This window comes from Coffea arabica, chromosome 3c, assembly GCF_036785885.1.
Source record: "Coffea arabica cultivar ET-39 chromosome 3c, Coffea Arabica ET-39 HiFi, whole genome shotgun sequence".
Lineage (NCBI taxonomy): Eukaryota > Viridiplantae > Streptophyta > Magnoliopsida > Gentianales > Rubiaceae > Coffea > Coffea arabica.
Window position 1 is genome coordinate 11,345,003 of NC_092314.1, and position 17,369 is coordinate 11,362,371.

At 36.3% G+C, this 17,369-nt stretch overlaps 1 protein-coding gene across 1 annotated transcript; it reads left to right on the top strand.

Moving 5' to 3' along the window:
- The first annotated feature begins 1,656 nt into the window (after positions 1–1,656).
- LOC113734587 (kinesin-like protein KIN-12B) lies at positions 1,657–11,233 on the top strand. Its single transcript, XM_027261187.2, has 15 exons — positions 1,657–2,336; positions 2,932–3,069; positions 3,162–3,245; positions 3,408–3,530; positions 3,623–3,682; positions 3,759–3,812; positions 3,907–3,999; positions 4,795–4,890; positions 5,045–5,190; positions 5,817–6,096; positions 6,231–7,496; positions 7,587–7,685; positions 7,765–7,917; positions 8,021–8,821; positions 10,752–11,233. The coding sequence occupies exons 1-15, from the start codon at positions 1,938–1,940 to the stop codon at positions 11,055–11,057; spliced, it is 4,098 nt and encodes a 1,365-aa protein (XP_027116988.2). The 5' UTR covers positions 1,657–1,937; the 3' UTR covers positions 11,058–11,233.
- The last annotated feature ends 6,136 nt before the right edge of the window (positions 11,234–17,369 follow it).

Sequence of the window (17,369 nt, forward strand, 5' to 3'; positions counted from 1 at the left end):
TAATTTGGGAGAATGTTTCCCTAAAGGATTATAGAATTTTCTATAAAGGTTAATGTGCGAGCAAGGACATAGAGAACTTTAAATAATTATAGAATTTTCATCATAGTGTTGAAAGCTCAGTAGTCGGGCCGGGTTGGGGCCTCGGGTCCGGATCGCAGAGGATTAGTCGGGCCCATAAGCATTGACCCGAACACCCCTGTGTCAAAAAAAAAAAAAAAATTGAAAGCTCAGTAGCTCCGACCTGAAATCCTTTGGCACAACAAAAGTAAAAGGCATAGAGATGAATAGGACTTTTCCCCATGATTCAAGTTCCAAAGTGTTAGGAGCCTCGATTGAAGAAGTCTTGAAGAGAAGAGAGGATGATTTTCTACTACCTGTTACCCAGGGGAAGAGAGGTATTTAATAGGGGTAGCAATCGGGTGGAGTTCGGATTGGCGGGTCGGGTTGAGGTCCAAGTATAACAAAAAAAACTCCTGACCTGCCAATCCGAAACGGGTCAGGATACTTGACACGAATCCGAAAATTTCGGGTTACGGGTCGGCCAGAAACTTAATTTTTATTTATTAATTTATCACTGTAATTTCTAATAAAATTAATTTTTCACAAAATTAATTACATCATCAAGTAATAAAATTTTAAATAAATAATTTCAAACCAAATCTATAATAAATTAAATACCGTAAAAGTGTTTTATCTCAAACCAAATATAAAATATATTAAAACAGCATAAAAATAAAAAATAACATAATATATTATTTGTCCAAATATAATAATTTTAACTCCACACAAGTTAAATAAATTCATTTAAGATTAAGTAATTAATGCCTTTGAAAAAAAAGAATGATTTAGTTTAGTTAGATAAAATAATTTTATGTTTATTAAATTATTTTTAATTCGTAAACGGGTCATATCAGATCACCACAGGTTGACCCAAAATCGACTTGTTTTCTTTTTGGGTTCATCGAGTTCGACCCGATTCTAACCCCAACCCCCGAAACCTCAACCCAAACCCATTAATTTCGTGTTGGTTCGTATTGTATTTTCGGGTCGTGTCAGGAATTGCCACCCCTAGTATTTACAGGGGAAGAGAGGTATGTATACTGGTTGAGGAGTTATTAGCCATTGGAATTAGTTTTCGTAGCTTGACGTTATAGGATTTTCCAGCTTGGCACTACTTATTACCTTAGAATGTCAAATTGATTTAGAATGTCACATTAATCACATCATATCGTTTCTAAGCACTTTGGATTAACTTCATATATGTACGAGAAACTTAAACAAATCAAGACATGAGTTGAAGCCAAAGTCTATGTGGAGATCATATTATTCCTTGAAGAATAAATATTGAAAATTTGCATGCCATTTTCTGTCCTTTTTTTATTCTATAATGGCAAATTGAAAAATCAAAAAAAAAAAAAAGAAAGAAAGAAAGAAAACCTTTGGCTGTAATGTATAATTTCAAAAAACCTTGGGGATACTACTGATTACTTAATTTACCTGAAGCACCATCGTTTTCACCTGCTCTGTTTCAAGAAGTTGACTGCGCCAGTTCACGTCGGACATAAGTGTAAATTGGCCAAATATTAGGGCTATTTCTCATAAATTCGTCTCCTTGATTTAAGTCTTTAGTTAATATTACCCAATTTTCAAATAAGGGGAAAAAAATTAAATACCAAAACGAATCTCTCCCCTTTTCAAATTGTCCCAATTTCCCTCTTTCTAACGGCTAATTTTCTTTCTTCCTCTCCCAATTTCATTTTCCCCTCTTGTCTCTCTCTCTCTCTCTCTCTCTGAATCACCAAACCCTAACCCCTGTCCCCAGTCACCCACCTTCTCTCTCACACACTACACACAGTTTCTTCCACACTCTCTGCAGTTTCACTGTGTGCGCGCGTGTTTCTTTTCTTTTGTATAATTTTCACCATTTTCCCCCGGATATGAAGCCAAGAAATACAATCTTGAAAGAAAACCACAGTCACCAGAGTGAAACGTCAGCGTTTGGCCTTCCGCCTCCGTCGTCTCCAAACCCTAGTTCGATGAAGCAGAGAATTCCAGGCGTTTCTGGCAGCAATAGTAGTGGTCATCGGAGACAGAAATCGAGTAGTTCGAAGGAGAATGCGCCACCGCAGATGGCGGATTTGAATCAAGTTGCTGCGGTGGAGTATTTCTCCCCGTCAGATCCAAGAAAACCATCGCCATCGCCCATGACAGTGGTGGCAGCGGCGAAGATTAGATCTCCACTTCCGCCTCGGCCTCCGCTTAAGAGGAAGCACAGTATGGAGGCTTCGGGATCTGAGAAAGGCCCAAATCCGGCTTCTACTGATTCTGGAGTAAAAGTAAGTTCTTATTTTTTTTCTTTGTTTTCGATGTTTTTGAATTATTATTAGCTGAAAAAAGTAAGCTTGTGCTTAACTGGAGACTTTGGCTTGGAATAAAACCTTCAGTCATAGAATTGAATAAGCCTTTTCTTTTCATGCAGAAAGAAGATCACCGTGGAGTTGAGGGAGTAGGAGATAACTCATTTTAATTCTAATTTGTCAGTTCTAAATTGCTGATTCTCATTTTTTTTTGTCAACATTGTTTTCTGGTTCGCTGAGATATTGGAGAAGATTCCAAATTAGTTCAGTGGAAGATTGTCAGTCAACCAGTTAGATAGTTAAATCCTTGTTCGGTATTTTATTTGCTTAATCTTAAGTTTGTATAGGATTAATGCTGCAAAATTCTGGCCAAGTAATTTGAATTCTAGCGCTCAGAAACCTTTTTATTCCTGTAAAGTTTATATAGTTGACATATTACTTCAAGTTAAATATTTGAACAACTTTAATGCTTGTTTTTTTGTTGCTCTAATTCTTTTCTCACTATTGTAGGTTCCTAAATTTGATCCTAATAATTAATTGCTGCTTATTATTTCTTTGGTGTTACATAATCCAGGTTATAGTGCGAATGAGGCCACTAAACAAGGATGAGGAAGAGGGAGAAATGATTGTCCAAAAGATCTCTAATGATTCTTTGTCAATAGCAGGACACACCTTCACATTTGACTCTATTGCTGACTATGAGTCAGCACAGGCAAGATATTCAGTTTGCTGATACTTTTTATTTGGAAAACTTAGATAATTTTCTGAAAAGAAAGTATTCTTAATTTTCCTTATGAATTTCAGATTGATATATTCGAGCTTGTTGGAGCTCCTCTTGTGGAAAATTGCCTTGCTGGCTTTAATAGCTCTGTATTTGCTTATGGACAGGTATTCTTTAGTTATTGACTTTTTTCCGCTGCTGCTGCATCTATGGATGTGTTTTCTATGCCCGAAATTGCACTTGCTTACGCATGATTGAAATTAGATGATGTTCTTTATATTATGTCACTGTGACTTTTAATTAGTGATTATCACAAACTAAATTGACAGACGGGTAGTGGAAAGACTTATACAATATGGGGACCAGCCAATGCCTTAGAAGAAAATATATCAAATGATCAACAAGGCCTAACACCTCGTGTTTTTCAGCGGCTTTTTTCGCGAATTAGTGAGGTAAAAGTCCTTCTTCCACTGAAATTTAAGTGATTTGTTTCTTTGTACTTCCTGTACTTAAACTAAATGGAGATTCTGTTTTTCTGTGTTAGGAGCAAACTAAGCATGCAGACAGACAGCTCATGTATCAGTGTCGATGTTCTTTTCTTGAGGTTAAGCAACCTTATCTTGACTTGTCCATGGAGTGAACCATTTTCACTATACTTACTTTGTGACATTTGCATACAGATTTACAATGAACAGATAACTGATTTATTGGAACCCAGTCAAAAAAACCTTCAGGTAAACATGTCAAACAATTCTCTTCCTATGCAAAGGAGGATCCAGTTGTTGTAATTCACTTCCTACTGGTTCTGAACTTTTGTTACCAATCCAGATCAGAGAAGATGTTAAAACTGGTGTTTATGTTGACAATTTGACTGAGGAATATGTGTCCACAATGAAGGATGTAATACAGCTTTTGATTAAGGTATGTTCACTTTCTTCACCTGTTTTCTATGATAAATTATGAAGAAATGAAACTTACCATATCTGTGGTTGATGTTATTTAAGTTAAGATGATCTAGAGGCATCTGATGGTGTAAATTGAGGGACAATTATTATTGGGAAACTTGCTAGGAAGGACCAATTTTCTGATCACACAACCATATATTGAGTTCTATCCTTTTCTGATTGCCAACATGGGGAACAGAAGTACTTGTAGTAATATCCAGGAGTATCTTACATAACTTTGAACTATTTATTTGCTATGACTTTTATTCTGGCAGTTAGAAGTGAAAGATGAGGAAGACTCTTATATTTTCTTCTGAAGTATGGGTTCTATTTTTGTCCTTTAGTTATTCTTTTCCTACTTTGGACAATTTATGAAATATCAAGGTGAAAAATGCACGAGTCTTTAGGAAACTTAATTTACTTTTTTCGGCTATATTTTCCTGCATGTTTAACGTAAAGTATGCTTTTCGGTTCCTAAAGTAATATTTGAACAATTCTTTTCTATATATGTGCTTAAGTGCATTAACACAATCTACGTATACATTATCTCAGTAAAAGATCTAGATCTGACTAACACAGAGAAGAACAGTTTGACAATCTTAGCCTTAGTTAGTAGGTCATATCTGGCTTCGGCATCCTTCAATTGCATAGGCTTGTTTAAACCTTTCCAGGGATGTATCATACTAATTTTGCTGCTTCTTGGGTATCATATTGGAGGATGAAAAATAATCTGCAGCGACTGTTAATTTAATGATTTACTAAATGTTTGCAGGGATTGTCAAATAGGAGAACTGGCTCCACTAGTATAAACGCGGACAGTTCACGCTCCCATAGTGTATTTACTTGTGTTGTTGAATCACGATGCAAGGTGATTGACTCCTGCACCGAGCCTTCGCTCTATTATCATTTCTTTTTCTTCTTTTTTTTTTCCTTATCATTTCTTTTCTCTACTATCATATTATCATGATCAGCACTTTACAATTTATGCTCTCTGATTTCTAGCTATGCGTTGATTTGTGCAGAGCATCTCTGATGGGTTAAGCTGCTTGAAAACAAGTAGAATAAATCTTGTTGATCTTGCTGGATCTGAAAGACAGAAGCTCACAGGTGCAGCAGGAGAGCGCTTGAAGGAGGCTGGAAATATTAATCGATCTCTTTCACAGCTGGGGTAAGACTTCGCAATATGTTTGTCTTCAGTTCTTGGATCATCACTTACATTGTCAACGTTGGTTCCTTTAAGTTGAGCACTACCTAACCACCTTTGGTTTACTTCATTTATCTATTATATTTGTTCTTTAGTTTAAGTGTGTGTCCATTTGCTACCTTTGGTCTGTCTACATGATAGATAGTACACTGTCATAACTGTGTACTTTTCCTCAATAATAATATGTTACAAGCCAAATTGAGTCTAACAGAAATCAATACAGGCAGTGGGCTTGTATAAATACAAGAGCTTTGTCCTTGTTCCTTTATAACTTGTCTAAGGCTTCATTGATCCCACAAAGTAATACATCTCTGCTACTGAAGCTACTATTGTGAGAATGCCCTTGTTTGGAAAAACGTATGTGGCTCAGCTTAATAGGAATTTGATGCTTAGTTTATCATGCTGAAAACACAATTTATGGAAAATAAATTGTCTCCATGTGGAAAATAAAGGCTTTGACAAAAAAAAACACAACTCATGCTTAGTCTCCATGTGGAAAATAAAGGCTTTGACGGATGAACTGTTAACAAATTTTTGCAAAGGTTAATTTATCTCTTTTTCTTCATTGTTATTATTTCTAATTATGTCAGGAACTTAATAAACATTCTTGCGGAGGTTTCACAGACAGGAAAGCAGAGGCACATCCCGTACAGGGATTCCAAGCTGACATTTCTGTTGCAGGAATCTCTCGGAGGAAATGCAAAACTTGCAATGATATGTGCTATTTCTCCAGCACAAAGGTGTAAGAGTGAGACCTTTAGCACACTAAGATTTGCACAGCGTGCAAAGGCAATCAAGAACAAGGCAACAATTAATGAAGAAATGCAGGATGACGTAAATGTGCTTAGGGAAGTCATCAGGCAGTTGAAGGTACAAGGTTTTTCTGCCTTCAGACATCTTTTAGTGAGAGTGAAATACATTTTTAGAATAGCAACCAATTACATATTGCAACAGTGAGGTTTGGCAATGCTGATGCAATTTCTGTTTTTCCATGAAAAAAAAAGGATGAACTGCTGCGCATGAGGGCCAATGCAAATCAGACTAACCAAGATGGAAATTATTCGAAAGGGTGGAATATTAGAAGAAGCTTGAATCTCCTGAATTTTAGCCGTAATTGTGCAATGGCTTTACGTCATGGAGATGATGATAGTGATGAGGAAATGGAAATTGTTGACCAAGATGAAGAACTTCGTCTCCAATCAGCTGGTGATGAGCAAAGCATTGGTTTGGATGTCAACCAACCAGACTCTGTAATAAAAACTGCTCAGCTTGTGGGCTTTGATGATGGAATGTGTGAGGGACCACAATGTAAGACATCTAGTGGAGAACCAGTTCTGGAGGACGATGTTAACATGGAAGAAGTAGATGAACAAGTGGACAAGCACGAAGTCAGTGGTGTAGTAGCAAACTTGCCAGATTATTCCAACTCTCAGAAACAAAATTACGATAACTGCAGTGAAAGAAATGCTGAAGATAATCTGATCACCTCACCAGTCAATGGACTTGACAAAATTTTGTCTGAACGGCCTAATGAGGAAAATGTTGACATTTCTGTCTTGAGTTCACGGAATGATGATCTATCAAGAAGACTAGCAGAGGAAGATACATCAAAGAAATTTGAGTTGGACAACAAACTCAACGGCACACCTTGCACATCTCCAACGTGCTTTGAGGAGGATACAAAAGCTTCCACTGATCTCAGCATTGTCCCATGCAATGTGTCTCCACCTCCAAAATCTCCAACTCCAAGCGTTTCACCGAAAGTTGTTAATAGTAGTAGGAAAAGTCTAAGAACTTCATCAACACTAACTGCTTCCTGCAAAGATTTGGCTAACGATAACTTGGAGCCGGAACCTCCATGTTTATCCTTTGCAAAGCCCTCAAATAGCATCTGTCTAAATATGTCAGGTCAAAGACGTAGAAGTTCCAAACCAACTCGGCAATTGGCTGCTAGTCTCCAACGTGGCCTTGAAATTTTGGATGGTCGTCATCACCAAAGTGCATCTATGAGGAGGTCCACTTTCAGATTCTCAAACAGATTTGCTGATGTCAAAGGACTTGTGCCAACTGCCAAAGTTGATGCCGGTGTTCAAACACACATTTCTGAAACTGAATCAATGCAAGAGCACTCAATTTTGACTTTGTGCAGCAAATGTAAGAGGAGGAATCCCCATGAAGAACTTAAAGATGCCAATGATAGCTCGAATTTGCAGCTAGTTCCCATCGACGGATCACAATCCAGTGACAAGTTCAAGACACAGGTTCCAAAAGTATGTCATGATTTGTAAGGTCTTATAGTGACGGCTAACAATTGTGTTCTTCTATTATTGCATGTCAATTTCACTTCTATTTTCTTCCAGGCTGTTGAAAAGGTCTTAGCAGGAGCAATACGCAGAGAGATGGCACTGGAAGAGATATGTGCAAAACAAAATTCTGAGATCATGCACCTTAACCGGCTGGTAGGTTAGGATAATAAATTAGAGCCTTACAAAACTAAGGAGCTTATTCTTATTCTTCCCATTTTGAATCCTTGACTAGGTCCAGCAATACAAACATGAGAGAGAATGCAATGCAATAATTAGTCAAACACGGGAAGATAAGATTTTTCGCCTTGAGAGCCTCGTGGATGGTGTCCTACCCACTGAAGAGTTCATGGAGGATGAATTATTGTCTCTGACTCATGAGCACAAGGTTTTGCAGCATTTGAGACATACATATTGCATTTACAGGCAACATATTAATATGGTCTTCTCTTCTCATGTATATCTTTCCACCTTGTACTTTGTACTTGCAGCTTCTGAAGGAAAAGTATGAAAACCATCCAGAAATTTTAAGGACAAAAATTGAGTTGAAAAGAACTCAAGATGAGTTGGAAAGATATCGAAATTTCTTTGATTTGGGTGAGAGGGATGTTTTACTGGAAGAGATCCAAGACTTGAGAAACCAACTGCAGTTATATGTAGATACTTCGCCAAAATTGTCAAGAAAAAGAAGTCCTTTATTACAGTTAACATATTCATGTCAGCCTAGCTTGGCTTCAACTTTGTGCACAGCTCCAGAGTCCAAGGAAGAGAGCGCAGAAGAAAGGCTTGAACAGGAAAGGGCTCAGTGGACTGAAGCAGAGAGTAAGTGGATTTCTCTGGTTGAAGAATTGAGATCAGAACTAGAAGTTAGCCAGGCACTACTGGCAAAGGAAAAGCAAGAACTAGATTCAGAGAAGAAATGTTCAGAAGAGCTGAAAGAAGCAATGCGGATGGCAATGGAGGGACATGCTCGCATGCTTGAACAGTATGCTGAACTTGAAGAAAAACACATGCAGCTACTTGCGAGGCATAGGAAGATTCAGGATGGAATAGAAGATGTCAAGAAAGCTGCTGCCAAGGCAGGAATAAGAGGTGTGGAATCTAAGTTCATTAATGCTCTTGCTGCAGAAATTTCAGTGCTCAAGGTTGAAAGGGAAAGGGAGAGGAGATATTTCTGGGATGAAAACAGAGGTCTTCAGGCTCAACTAAGGGATACTGCTGAAGCTGTACAGGCTGCTGGTGAATTACTTGTACGGCTTAAAGATGCTGAAGAAGCAACTGCTGTGGCTGAGGTGAGTTTGCAATTTACATTCTGAGTTGACATTTTCCTCTCATTTTTCCTTGGTGCATGGATCATTTCTCCTTGTTTCTCCTTTATTGGCATCATTGGAAGGTACATTTAGAAATTGTGCTAAGTTGTCCAGAGTGATCTAGGCACGCACCAAGTTTCTTAGCCTTCTACCATGGCTCTTCAACATTGCCTTTATTTTACAGTGAGGTTCTCTGGGAGTCCCTTGACCCATCCAGCAGGATACTAATTCTAACCAAAGGGAAAAAATCCTCAAGAAGAAAGGAAGAAAAGAAAATGTGACCTTTTTTTCATCTTTTATCAAATGGGTGTTGAACTCTGGATTATGAGTAGATACTAGTGAGGTTTCTTAATGTGTTTTTTTCTTTTTTCTTATGCGTTTCTTGTTATTAGTATGATCCTTTTTGATGTAATGTGCATGCATAAATGGTGGAGGTGGTGGTGAACTAGATTTGACAGGATGATGCAACATTTTTGGTGCATAATGAACAGATAGAATTTACCAAAAAAATATAGCGAGTTTTTTTTCATTGAGGCTAGCTCTTTTAAATGCATTATCAGTGTTTGTGGTTCTTATTATTTTACCTAAACAATACTTCTGCTCCAAATGCTTTTCTTCCTTCTTTTCAAGCTTGCACCATTATCCCTATTACTTGTACATGGCTGGAAGCATATGACCTCAAGCTATGGCAGATTAGGAGGTGCATCATCTGTTCAGAGTAGCTTTTCATTTGCCATTATTGATATCACAAAATGAAAATGATCAAAATGCACAATGAGTGACTAAATTATTATATGTATTGGTTTTCCGCACTGAATTATTTGTTTTTCCGAAGTGGTCATTCAACTTCTGATATTAAATTTCTAATTATTTCATCCAATTTACCTGTTGTTCTTAATGAATAAATAAGACCTTGAGTAGCACATGGAGCCTTTAAGTGTAAATATGTTAAATAACATCTGTTCTTCCCCAACCCAAGATAGTGTGGGATTTTTTCTTTCCAGTTCAACAAATGCCTAATTGGTGCAAAAAGATTCTGGCATTTACACTGACCCCAAAAGTATAACCCACCAGACATAAATTTCATATTCAATTTAGATAGGGAATTAATAATGTCAAACTCCTAGTGGTTTTTTTCTTTTTCTGATAAACTACCACAAATTTGAAAAATGCACTATAGGCACATTAAAATCAGGCGTTGGAAGAAGGATCTGTGTGTGGGGTTAGTAAAGAAGGTGTAAACGGCATTGGGTTAAGCTATTTTCAGAAAGAAAGAGTGAGAACCGGTCATGAGGCTTTCAGGAAACAGATTGAGATTCCTTTGCTGGGGGTTGGTGGACTGGCTGCTGTGAATTGGTTGGAAGAGAGAGAGAGGGGATTAAGGATGCAGGGTAGAGTCGAACGGATTGCTCTGTTTCTGTGGATGAAATGCCTCTCAGTTTCCCTGGAGATACCAGAACTTGGCATTGTCAATTGTTGTGATGGCTTAATGTGCACAAGTGTCTGAGTTTCAATACCAGTTTAGCAAGGAAAATAATCAGTTGGTAGTTAGTTGTTCATTTTGGGCTTGGATGTTGTTTTCTGGGGACGAGGGAAGGTTGAATTCGTATACTGTTACATTTTCATCTTACAGGATTGTGACATATTAAGTACCTAAGCTACATAGTGTTTCCTTTTATCATCAGAATCATTACGCATGTTGTTAATTAGACATATTGATTTCTTTTTTGTGCTGGTAATTGATATTTACCTCCTTTGTTATATTTGTTGGGTATTTGACCTTACTGATGTTCCCTTCTAGAGAATACTAAGCTAACATGCTGCATGTTTGAGCTCTGAACTTATTATCATTTATGATTTGTGGATTTGATTTACATCCACAATCATTCTAATTAATTTTATGAATGTGCAGAAGCGAGCCACAGAAGCACAGCAAGAAACTGAGAAAGCTTACCAAAAGATAGAAAAATTGATGAGAAAACATGAAGAGGAGACCCGTGTATTCAATCAGTTACTTGCAGATTCTCATCTACCTAAAGAAGCAGTAAAGCCTGTCTACGATGTATCTGAACTGGCAACAGGTGATGCTGGAGAGACACAGAGTACAGGTGAGCAATGGCGTGAGGAGTTTGAACCATATTATAATGCCGAAGAAGAGGAGTTGTCTAAATTAGAACCATCTTCATGGTTCTCTGGGTACGACCGATGCAATATTTAGGCATCTTACCTTTGCAATGCCAATGTTGTATGTAGTAATAATAGCTTTGTTTATACAGATCTTAAAGTGTGTTGTTGATTTACACATGTAATTCAAGTTGTCTCACCAATTGTGAAGTCAATTACAACTCTGTTGGGAAAGAAGATATAAATGATATATTCCATTTCATTCTTTCACTCTTCAGCTCTGTACTTGCTCATACATTTCGTATGCTCTCTGTATCACACGACAGAGCGAAGCTAATCAGCAAATGTGTAGCTGCATCTGTGACTTTAAGCCTACATTCAACTTTTTACCATTAGAATCTTTACAAAGTTTAGCTCTCAGTGAAGGTGAAAATGGAGAAATGGAATGCTTCAAACAGAATGCAGTGCTAATGGACGTGGGAAAGCAAGGCCTTCTGCAATTTTTGTACCGTGGCGATTTCTATAGTAAAAAGGCCTAAGTTCTGAACCAACAAGCTTTGATTGCACTCTAATTATGTGGTCGCTCAGGGCTTTTTATGATTCCCCATATGAAAGGAAGAATTTTGTAAAGAGATTTGAATGGATAGGGTGGTCCTAGCAGTACAGGTAAGTGGGCCTGTGGAAAGATCTCAAAAGCAAAAACTGAAGTTTGCTAGCAGCTTAGATCATTTATTTGTTTGGTTTATGTGTCAAGAGGATGGGGGGCAATCTTCAAGTGGATGATAGGAGTATTCTTGGCTTCTAAGCGTGAAGAAAAACTATGGAAACCGAATGCAGACAGGCCACAAGTACTTGTTCACTTCGGCAGCCTCCTGATTGTAGGAGTCTATCATGTCATGAAGACCATAAGACAAGAGGCTTGTGGCATTGTCTTCCATGACTAGTATCTCTCCCTACCAGTGGACCATCTGATCAGAGGCAAATTATAGCTAAGAGAAGATGGGAAAATGAAGCAGACGAGGGCAATTCAACCCGAGCCATTCAATTCTTGGATGGGAATGAAATATATCCAATTTTCCTTTATTGCAGGAGGACAAGAGAATAACCTGTCATACCCTGATTCAATGGTGGAAATGGTTTTGAAAGTGATATTCTCACAATGCCAACCATTACACTCCAAAGGAAGGAAGAAAAAAAGAAAAGAAAAAAGTGTTTTGTATATGAATATATAGAGATCTTTGGTGAATCAAATTCTGGCATACCCCACATATGAGTTAGGTGATGCAAATAATGAATGTAACGAATATCTGTCAAGGCGAGGTTCGTGATATTGGTAAGGGCCATTCTCGGTCTACGGCCGTAGACAAATTTAATCTTACCAATTCCCTGCATCTGAATATCAAAAAGTTTTGTTCACATTCTTGGAATTTTAATTTTAGACCTTTCAACTTATGATGTACATGCACACAATACAAAAGAAAGAACATTATCAGTGTATATCCTATCACGATTGGATACGTGACACATGAGCTAATTTCAAATTTTGTACATGTGTTATATATCTAATGGTGATGATAGTGTGTACATTTATAGTGTATATAAAATTAATCGATACAATTTTGTGAAACTACTAATCTGTAGAAAAATTTACTTTGATGGGTTATTCTAATGAAACCCAGAACTTGATTCAAAAAAAAAATTCATAAGAGAGTCATGATCTTTATCTAAATGTCATTCAGAAGATTTAATAAAGGCACATTGCATATTTGCTGTAATTTCAGACTTGTTGTGGGAAAAAAATTTTGCATGCCTATTGTATAGTATTAATTAGCTGATGATATCAATAATGAAGATTGAGACTTCTTCCTGCACACAAATGATTCTTGCCAAAGGACAGCAAACTGTACAAGAAAATGATATATAGTATGGTCCAAAATCATCATCTTTTGCAGCTTAAATGTGCATTTGCCATGCCTTTTGATATTTTGTTTAGCCCAAAAATATCATATCCCCTGTTTAGTACTTATAAAATTATCTAATTTTTTAAACGGGCCATGTAATTACTAGTTCTAGAGGGTTTGGAGATCTTGGTGAGATTTGACAGAATATAGCACAATATTGTATAAAGTTGTGTGATAATTACATTACATTACTGATTACACTACATTACTGTAAGAAAATTAACTGCGGTAATTTTATAGTAAAAACAAAATGAAATAACACATCATTGTTGCAAATTCACACACTAGTTAAACATGATGGTAAAGGAATTACTGCAGCAAATCACACACTAGTAAAACATGATGATAAAGCAGTTTACTCTCACCAAAACTTCAATTATGGTCTTTTCAAGGCATCTATTTGTTAGTTAGAGGCAGTTAATTATTGTTGAGTGGGGGCTGCATGATCTGATTTGTGAAATCAAAATGATGATGAATGGTTTTTCACAGCCTGTCTTTCCTCTCATCCTAATCAAAATCATACCAACCAGTGTTAAGGCCAAGGCTTCTTAAGCTGAAAGAAAGGGACATAAAGTGAAAAGGGTGGGTGTGATATGTACACCAATGTGAAGAAGAGTGACAGGCTGGAAATTGGACCCCCTTCTAATGATAAGTTTATTTTTAACCCCACCAAGAGAACACATTCCATCCTACCCTCTATCAATGTGGACCAATTTTCTTCACAATGTCAGGAGTAAAATCAGGGAAAACCATAAGAAAATGCAAGTCCTTGATGTTGAAGTCAAAAATCAACTGTTTTTTGCTCTGTTGATTTGTTGTTAGGTTGACACCCTCAATAAATTTGATAAATTTGACTGTAGATTTTCCTCTCCTGTTTTTGTTTTCACCAACCATATTGACTTTTTTTTTTTAGGATTCTAAGAGGAGATTCATTACCATACTTGCCATCCTTTTATTGCCTTTTTACCTTGACTTTCTTGTTGATGGGAATCTTGTCTAACCAATCCACTAGCCTCTTACAAAAGTTAATAATTACCTGTGGGTAGAGATTAGAAAAACTTTAGGAAAAATTATCAAAGAGTATGAGAGAAAAGAATTCACTTATTCTCTTAGGTTATATAGACATCATACACCAATTACTTCTTTCTGTCTGTAAAATCTAGGGAATCCAAAACAAACAAACAAAAAAAAATGTTAGTCCAAATTGCTGGTGTAGCTGTCTTCCATCAGAAATTTCTATGCTGGGCTAAAACCAATTGTACTCTCTTCAAGGTTTAAAGAGAAAACACATACTAAAAGGAAACTTCTGGTAAATCATTGACAGTTGAGATGTATTTATCAAATGTTTGGACAACTTTCTATCTAATCTGTCCTCAACAAAATTTGGATTATCATTCCACTTGAACGAACAATTACTGATAGTGGGCGTAAGTTTTCATTGTAAATAGCTCTTTCAAAATCGACTTTGCAAAATGGCTTTAAGATACGAAAAATACGTTTGACACTAAGAATAATTTCATACTCTTGGAAACTTTTTTTCACTATTTTTCTTTAGTTCACAGAAATTAGATCATTTAGGGAGATTTTTTATATATTTTCTGTAGACACATTTTCTAATCACTTTTTGATCTCGTATATCTCAAATCGTTACAGTATATTTTTCTGTAAAAACTTCAAAAAATAGCAATCCAAACGGGATCTCGCCTTTTCTCATTTTCAGTTGGTAATGGTAAGAGGGTAGAGAAACAAAAAGGAAAATTGAGTACGTGATTAACCACAAAAAAAAAAACCAATAAAAAAAAGAGTGAAATGGGCTGGAAAAAGATGGGAATAAACGAACACAATAAAATTTCACAGAAACTGTGCAAAATACTAGACACTGTTTTTTTGGGGTTTCTTCAAAACATGGTATCCTTTTCTTTTCCTGTGGTACAAAATGCAATTTTCATACAAAAAGCAACTTTGTAAGAAGAACATATTCATCAGTCTCCAAAGAAGTCAAGGTAAAGGCTGCACATTATTTTTCTTGTCATTTATAAAAGTTTTTTTTGGTTTCTTTGGCAGCCCCTTAATGGAGGAAAGGTTTTGTCTAATCTTTAAATAGTACCTGTCTCCATCTAAAATCCACTACTTTATTCTTCTACTTATCCACTGAACTTTCTTTTCCATTACTTTGTAAAGTAGATTGATTTTCAAATGTTCTCTGATTCCTTGGCCAAGTCATAACTTCATTACTGCCAACCTGGATTTACAATGCTCCCATCCATCATTCCCATTATAAAACACCAACAAAAAGGTTACTTAGGAAAAAATCAACTATCTTTGCTGTCTTGTACCATTTATAATGTTCTTTTATTCTCAGAGGGTGAAAATTCCCCTCCAAGAACTGTCAGAGGTGTGCACTAAATTAACCCCTCAATCATGCAAAGTAGAATAATCATGCACAGCCATCACAAAGAAACAAATGTTCTTGGCATCAATTGTCCCAAGAATGTCAAAAGTGAATGATTGAATTCAAATCTTCTTTTCACCATTTCAGTATCAGTAAAAGATGGGCTTCTTTGTCTTAATTATGGGCACAAACACAAGTCCAAATGGACAAAGTCTCCACAATCAGCGAGATTATACGAAAAACCCAAGTATTTCTTCTTCTTTTTTTCTCCTTTTAACCTTCTTCTTCCCCCCTAATCCCTCCCTACCCCAAATCCTGACAGCCAAGTTTGAATCCTGATCTGTCAGATGGGACGAAATCCAAGTATGTCAATAGGTGAAAACATTCTAAATTTCTAGAGTGACTAAAAACTAATGGACAAGTATGGTTAAATTCAAGTACTATTAACTCTTAAATAATTGAGTGTGTTTGGGTACTATTAACTCTTAAATTCAAGTACCATTAGCTCTTAATTAAGTTAGGAAAGTTGAGGGACTAGATAAAGAAGAATAATGTCTGGTGGGCACATATGAAAATGAATAAAAGCCACAAACTTGTAGGGTACTGGCATATAATTTAGCCTCTCTTCCATCCAAGATGACACTTGAAAGTTGAGGCCAGGACACTAAAAATCTTCATCAGATTAGACTACAAACAGTGAATTAGAGGGGTTGTCAAAGTGCCTTTTGGGTCCAGCTCAAGTGTAGTACAACTATTACAACTACAAGTACTGTCAACATATAACTTAAATCAACCAACTGGACTCAAGTGACAATTTGTCCCCACTAACAGCTGGTTACAAATAAGAATCCAGTCCTCCACAAGTCACGCGATTTAAGGTTAAAATCATATATTATTATGTCCTACAAGCAAAACTTTTCTTGATTAAGACATATGCTGGGGAAAAAAAAATATTTAAAGCAATACAGGAATTCCCATCTGCACCTATCTGTCACCACTTAATTCATATTGACAATAATGAAATAACGCTTTTATGATGATATCTTTTGTGGTTTATTTCCATTCGAGGATAAGGTCCAACAAGAAAGCTTTAGGGTCTAATTTTGCCAATTATCCACCCATAGTAGTTACACTTGCTAGGGTTATTTAAATAGGTTCCAAATGGTATGTCATTAGTGCAATTGAACTTGCTGTTTAAATGCAAATGCACACACTTTTTTTTTTCCATTTATATGTAGACATTTTGCCAACTTAACTTCAATTATCCACCTATATTAATTAAACTAGCTAGGGGTTATTCAAATGGTCTGTTTTTAGTGTGCCAAATTTGTTTTTTAACTTAATTGTTTGAATGCAAATACTCACACCTATTATCCATTTATATTTAGGCATTTTGCCTAACTTAAGTTTAATTTTTTTTAAAAAAAAAAAGCTAATAATAATGTTCATTTTAGGCATATCCTCAAAATTCTTATATATCCCACTAAAAAAAATTAAAAGTTCTTGCACATATCCTCAAAATTAAATTTTTGTCCCCCTAAGATATTTGAAATCATTTTATCTCCCCTTAAAATGTCAAAAGTTTTCAGTTAAATCCTTCTAAATATTATGCTTTACCCCTGAAGTTCTTTGCAAAATGCAAGCATGCCCCCCATTAAATACAACTTCTTTTACTAGTTTTGCCTTCCCAAATTTCAACCTCTAGTTTTGCCCTTGTTGACAAACTAGCAAATAACTCTATCCATTTGTGAGTAATCTAGGTGATTGCTATATTGTTAGTTGGTTAAAAGTAACTGATTACTGCTCCCAAATGGAGGTAATTAGCAGCATTATCCAAAACATGAGGCTTTGTTAAATTGTCTTGCGAAATTGAGCGCAATTAACAAAGCAAAATCAGAATGGGGATTTCTTTCTTCTTCTTCTTCTTCTTTTTTTCAAAATTGACCTCTGATGAGACTAGTGATTTTTCAAGACTGAAGAAATAAATGAAGAAATGGAAAAAAAAAGAAAAAAAAAAGAGCAACAATCAGGGAGAAGCAAAGGAGGGAATAAA